At 50.0% G+C, this 6,000-nt stretch overlaps 2 protein-coding genes across 4 annotated transcripts; one reads left to right on the top strand and one right to left on the bottom strand.

The window, feature by feature from the left end:
- Positions 1 to 346: 346 nt before the first annotated feature.
- Positions 347 to 5,175, bottom strand: LOC129016513 (cytochrome b5 domain-containing protein 1). Of its 2 annotated transcripts, none has more exons than XM_054455817.2 (4): positions 4,322 to 5,175; positions 4,144 to 4,220; positions 3,807 to 4,025; positions 347 to 3,251 (listed from the first exon to the last, which is right to left on the bottom strand). In XM_054455817.2, exons 1-4 carry the CDS (start codon positions 4,479 to 4,481, stop codon positions 3,021 to 3,023), a joined length of 687 nt encoding a protein of 228 aa, XP_054311792.1. In that variant the 5' UTR covers positions 4,482 to 5,175; the 3' UTR covers positions 347 to 3,020. The 2 variants fall into 2 exon arrangements, with proteins under 2 accessions (XP_054311792.1, XP_054311796.1); XM_054455821.2 differs by having other exon boundaries at positions 347 to 3,183; positions 4,322 to 4,990.
- Positions 5,057 to 5,931, top strand: NAA38 (N-alpha-acetyltransferase 38, NatC auxiliary subunit). 2 transcript variants are annotated; one of them, XM_054455824.2, is made up of 3 exons: positions 5,057 to 5,233; positions 5,418 to 5,601; positions 5,773 to 5,931. In XM_054455824.2, exons 1-3 carry the CDS (start codon positions 5,153 to 5,155, stop codon positions 5,883 to 5,885), a joined length of 378 nt encoding a protein of 125 aa, XP_054311799.1. In that variant the 5' UTR covers positions 5,057 to 5,152; the 3' UTR covers positions 5,886 to 5,931. The 2 variants fall into 2 exon arrangements, with proteins under 2 accessions (XP_054311799.1, XP_054311798.1); XM_054455823.2 differs by having other exon boundaries at positions 5,193 to 5,601.
- Positions 5,932 to 6,000: the final 69 nt, after the last annotated feature.

The following is a 6,000-nucleotide window of genomic DNA, read 5'->3' as shown; positions in this document are numbered from 1 at the left end:
AGCTGGGATTAGAAGTGTGTGCCACCACGCCCGGCTAATTTTTTGGATTTTTAGTAGAAACAGGCTTTCGCCAGGTTGGCCAGACTGGTCTTGAACTCCTGACCTCAGGTGATCCCCATGCCTCGGCCTCCCAAAGTTCTCGGATTACAGGCATGAGCCGCAGCGCCTGGCCAGAGACCCTCTATGGAATAACTTTTGGTTTTGGATATTGGGGAAGCAAGGAAAGTGAATCCTATGGATACAGACTATAGCACAGAAACCAGACATCCTATTTCTTGGTCCTTCCTTGCCTACTAGGACACAACATCCCCCCCACTAGGTCATAGATGGATGAGTTCACTTAACATTTGAGTTCATTCAAAATTTATTGAGCTGCAACTGTGTGCTCAGCAGTGAGAATACAGCAGTGAGCAAGACGTAAACAAGATCTCTGCCCTTGTGAGCTTACAATCTAGCAGCACAGCCAGCCTATTACAGCCATAATTTTACAATTGTAATAAAAACTCTGGAAAATGCATGGTGCTAACCAATTTATCAGAAAGTCTTGACCCACCAAGAAATCAGAAGAGACCTCCCTGAGGAAGGAACATTTAGGATCAGCTAGGTGGAAAGTGAAAGGAAGAGTGTTGCAGGCAGAGAGGACAGTGTGTGAGGGTCTGAGGCAAGACATGTAATGAACTGAAAGCCAGTGTGTCTGGGCCATAGAGAACAAAGAGGGGTGTTGCGAGATGAGCTTGATTTATACAAGGTCTTTGAATTTAGGACTTTATTCCAAAAGCAGTTGGAAGCCACTGAAGAAGCTAAGGAAAGTTCGATGTTTAGGTTTGTTTTTCATAGCTGACTCTCATTGCAGCATGGAAGTCAGAGGTGGAAATGGGAGAACAGGTTAGGAAGTTTCTGTAGCAGTTTAGACAAGAGGTGATGGTAACTTGGAGAAAAGAAGATAGGTTCCAGAGATATTTAGGAGACAGATTACACTTGATGAGTTACTGGATGTGTGAGGAAAGGGATGTGTTTCTAGCAAGAGGCATTGAAGTAGGAGTCTCTGGAAGAGGGACAGGTTTTGGCAGAATGGGGACATCCTGTAGGCACAGGACAGGCCCTGAGGCTTGCACTAGAGGAACAGTATAGCTTTCATTCTCAAATAGTTCAGGGTTTAATTGAGCAAACAAGGTACACATAATTGCAGAGTTGATTAAAGATCAAAATGATGGATTTAGATAATTCATGGACTCCTGCATTCCATGGGGTTAGATTTAAACCCTCCATCTCACAGTAAATTCAGATACTGCTGAAGCCAACAGCAATGTTTCCACCTTTATTCATGCCTCCCAAAGCCCCTCAGAAAACACCTATATAGCCCACCAGTATCTCACAGGGGCCACCTTCTCCTGTGCTGGGCCCTGGTGTCCCCTGCCAGAAGACACACTAAACTCTTCCTGATTTGTTTTTTGCTTGCTGCTGCCAGGAAGTTCACCTGTCTGTCATTCTCAAATCTCCCCTCCTTAAGTTAAAGGAGGCCAAATCTAGCCATTACCCCCAATAGTGGTTCTCTTTTGGTCACCAGGAGAGTTTTCTGACTTAGTTAGCATCTCTCTTTACATTACCCCTGTCAAGATCCCTCTTTTGGAGTCACCATTTTGCAACCCTGTCTTCCTCATCTTTTCCAAGTGGCAAACTGCCTCCTTTTTCTCCCTCGCCAAAGTGTCACTAATTTGCCAGCCTTTTCCCCACTCTAGTTTTCCCTCAAGTTAGTAAATACCCACCTCTTTGCCCCAAAAAGGTCAGGAGAGAAATCTGGGGTATGGGATTAACAAAGAAGTAGCCCCAATAGCTATTGCTTAACTGACACTTAGCCTTCCTTGCCTCTTCGCCACAGGAGAACTCTGCAAACTCCCTTCCAGAGACAATAACTGCTAACTATACAATAGGACCATAATTTCCTATTGTGCAAGGATCCTAGGACAAAGCCACATCCCAAATACTTGCTGAGAGCAGTGGTTACAAATGTTAACATGAGATTAGACATTGAGATGGTCCCTTTATATCGAGAGAACATGGACTTTGGAGTTGGGCAGACTTGAATTTGCATTCTGGCTCTAGTGGTTACTACCTAGTGTGGCTTTGAGCTATTAAACTTTTCAAAGTTTCAAAGGACTTATCTGTAAAATAGTAATGGTAATCCACCTTATGGGGTAGTTGTCTTGAAGAGGCTATTTGGGAGGCTGAGGCAAGAGGATCACTTGAGGCCAGGAGGTTGAAACCAGCCTGGGCAACACAGCGAGACCCTGTGTCTACAAAAAATTTAAAAAATTAGGCATTGTGGCATGCACCTGAAGTCCCAGCTACTCAAGGCAGAGATGGGAGGATCACTTGTGCCCAGGAGCTCCAGGCTGCAGTGAGCCATGATTTTGCCACTGCATTCCAGACTGGGTGACAGAGCAAGACCCCTTCTCTTTGTTGGGGGCAAAAAAAAAAAAAAAAAGAGGGTATATGAAGTACCTAGTATAATATCTAGCCTGAATTGCCTATAATGACGCACTTCCTTTCTTTCCCTTGGGTTTCAGCTGCCACTCTTCTACAAGTAAGATAAGCCAGCTTTGTATGGTCAATGATAAACATTTCCTATTCCTGTCTTTGTAAACCCCATCTTCCTGCAGACATCTCATTTCCATCATTGCCAAAAAAGTCCTTCCATCCCTCACCCCTGTAGAACTACTCTCTCTTAACTATCAAACAGTTCTGCCTGAACTCTGACTATCCTCTTCTACATCTCCCTAAACCAAAGTACTTGATCTTCTTGTATCATTCCTAAAGATTAATTCACTAATTTTCTCAGAGCAAACTGTAATGAAGGCAGGGAATAGGGCCTTTACACTTCAGAAGGGCACAGGCTAGCTCCTGGAGACGAATGGAGATCTAGGTCCAGGCACCTCTCAGCCCCACCACTTTTCCTCAAGGCACAGAAAAAGCCAAACTCGAAATAAGTCTTGAGTCTACACGAGTGTACGTCTCCTTTCCTACAACTCCGTGAGATCATCATTGAAGTACAGAAGTATTGCAGGTGTGTGAAGTGTACCGTCCATACTGAGATAGTCAAATTCTTCCTCCTCATCCCGGATCCCATTCTCTTCCAGGGTAAAATCCATGTTCAGGTTCTTCCCTTCATATTTCCACGTGTAGCTGGCAGCATGTGTGTTATAGGGGAGATAGCGGTGTAGGATTTCCCATATGGACTCCAGAACCCCCACCTGGAGAACACAGAAGCACCCCACCCCCAGAATTCTGGATGGAGTATACACATACACACACTGGGATCAAAGTGCCTCCCTTGGCAGATAGCAGCTTCAGGTACTCTGCGGCCCCAGAAAAAAAGCTGAAACTCCAGCATGCAATGAACAGGCCCTAAAGTCCTACAGATCTTAATGGCAGCCACTTCTAACTACCAGATGGCCATAAAGGGTCAACTGTCCCCTCACTATATCCATGCAATAGAGTAGATTAAAAAGAAAGTTCAATTGCTGTCCAAAACGGCATGTAAGAGCTTCGAAGGACCACCATCACTAAGATACATGAACTGCTGTTCCCGGGCTTATAAAGGAGTCTCTTGTCCCCTTGTGACCCAGACACTCCTAGAATTCCCAACCCTGGGGACCTAGGTGCTGTGCTTTCCTCAGTTGCCTCAATGTAAAGGACAGAAAATACACTCCCGCCGGTTATGGAAAAAATGTTGCCCTGAAGATCGGCCTGGAGATTTGCTGGGATTCCCCATTCCTTCTAACCTGCTCCTTGTCACCAGTTCTCACCTCCAGTGTGTGCTCCTGCGACGTGAGCGTGTTAATGATGCGGATGCTCCGGGTCTTGGCAGACAGCCGCCCCACCTCATAATACGACCCCTGCCACCAGGGCTTCCCAAAATCGTTGGCCCAGTCCGAACAGGGCAGCTGAGGCGGAACGTGCACAAAGCGGCCCCGCGGGGTGCAGTACCTCAGGCAGCCGGTCAGCGGATCTATGTGCTTGCGGATCTTTAAAGGAGGGTTTGGGGTCAGAGCAGTCATTAGGCTCTGGCTAGCCTCCGCCTTTCCTTCCCATCCCCGCTCTCCATTGCCTCTACCCACAATCCCAGATTCCAGTATAACTCACGTCTCTGGTCTTTGGATCAAACCAGTGGCTGATATCCTGGCCTGCAACTTCCACGATGGGTTTCAGCAGCAGGTTCCCTTAAAAAGAGCAGCCACTGTCAATGCCAGCCCTTCAAGAACCAGGCAAACGCGCGCGTGCACACACACACTCCAGCCCCGGACCAACGTGTGGCCCTTACCCTTGTATGCCTGTGCCAATGACGTTAGGTCGTACACGCGTCCCAGGTAAGATACCCAGAGGTCTTCGGGCCTGTTATGTTGGGCCACCTCCGCCGGCGTGAAATAGCGACGCTGAAAATACTCCAAGTCTGGCCCAGCCACCAGGCCCCGGCGCGACATGGCTCTTGCTCTGTCGGTCACTGGATCTCTTGGTTACTCCTTTGCTCCTCAGCACGTACTCACTACTACTACGACCTCCGTCGCGTCCGGGAGCCCAGGGGAGAGCGTTTATCCGCTGACATGGAAACCATTGTCCTTTTCCAGCCACCGTCCACTGAGATAAATATCAGGGGCGGGGTTTGGACTGCACGTGTTCACGGGAAACGTAGTATGAGTCCGGCGTGGGGCATGTAAGGATCGAGTAATTGAGTTGCGCCGCTTTCAGGAGTTGGGGGGGGGCAGAGAACGAATGCGCTCCGTTTTAATTCAGTGGCCTGGGCTACATGGGATATTTAGGACAGACTATCTCTCCGAGACAGAAAAACAAGGGAGGAGGCAGTATGAAAGAATGTATTCTCGCTAAATTCCAGAGTTTCTTAAGGATGTGTAAGAAACTAGAGGTAAAGGTCTCGCGATATCTTAAGACATCCGGCGTAGTACGCTTCAGTGAGCCACAGCGCTAGAGAAGTAGGAGAAGCTCGCGAGATCTCTGCCGTTGCCGAGGAGACTAGGACGGGGAGGAGAGGTGATCTCGCGAAAGGGAAGAGGTCGGGAGCGCTCGCGAGATCTCGGACCACCCAACCTGAAAGGTGCTTAGGAAGTTGAAAGGCCCAGAGGAGGCCTCCGGGCAAATGGCCGGAGCTGGACCGACCATGCTGCTACGAGAAGAGAATGGCTGTTGCAGTCGGCGTCAGAGCAGCTCCAGTGCCGGGGTTAGCACGGGCTCTGGTTCTGGGACTGAGGGGCAGTCAAGCAGCAAGATGGAGGGGGTGGGGAACTGCAGCTCCCGGCAGCCTCTGGGCTTTGTGTGAGCGCCCCGCGGGCTGCCGGGAGCTGTGGTTCCACGGGCGGGCAGCCGGGGCTGCGCGGTCTGAGCGCTTGTTACACCCCGCGCAGGATTCGGACGGAGAACGCGAGGACTCGGCGGCTGCGCGCGCCCGGCAGCAGCTAGAGGCGCTGCTAAACAAGACTATGCGCATTCGCATGACAGATGGACGGACACTGGTCGGCTGCTTCCTCTGCACTGACCGTGACTGCAATGTCATCCTGGGCTCGGCGCAGGAGTTCCTCAAGCCGTCGGGTCAGTGCCCGGGGAATGCACACCCGCCTGGGACTGTGGCGGAACCTTACGCAAGGCATTTCCCCTTAAGGGCCTGGCTGCAACCCTTGTTTTCTGGGGCTCGTTTTCGTGGCTCAGAGGGGCGGGACTGATTCTGGCCTACTTCCCTGATGCTCTGATCCTTCTTTCCAGATTCCTTCTCTGCCGGGGAGCCCCGTGTGCTGGGCCTGGCCATGGTACCCGGACACCACATCGTTTCCATTGAGGTGCAGAGGGAGAGTCTGACCGGGCCTCCATATCTCTGACCACGATGGCGCTTACCTTTCAGACTTCATTAAACTTATGACCGAATGGGCCTGTGTCTGTGTGTAGCTGGGATGCCGGTGCAGGATAGCACACCCCATCCCTAGAGGAAAGGGC

Source organism: Pongo pygmaeus, chromosome 19 (genome assembly GCF_028885625.2).
Source record: "Pongo pygmaeus isolate AG05252 chromosome 19, NHGRI_mPonPyg2-v2.0_pri, whole genome shotgun sequence".
Taxonomy (NCBI): domain Eukaryota; kingdom Metazoa; phylum Chordata; class Mammalia; order Primates; family Hominidae; genus Pongo; species Pongo pygmaeus.
The sequence above is the reverse complement of the archived record's forward strand: the minus strand, read 5'-3'. Positions and strand labels throughout refer to the sequence as shown.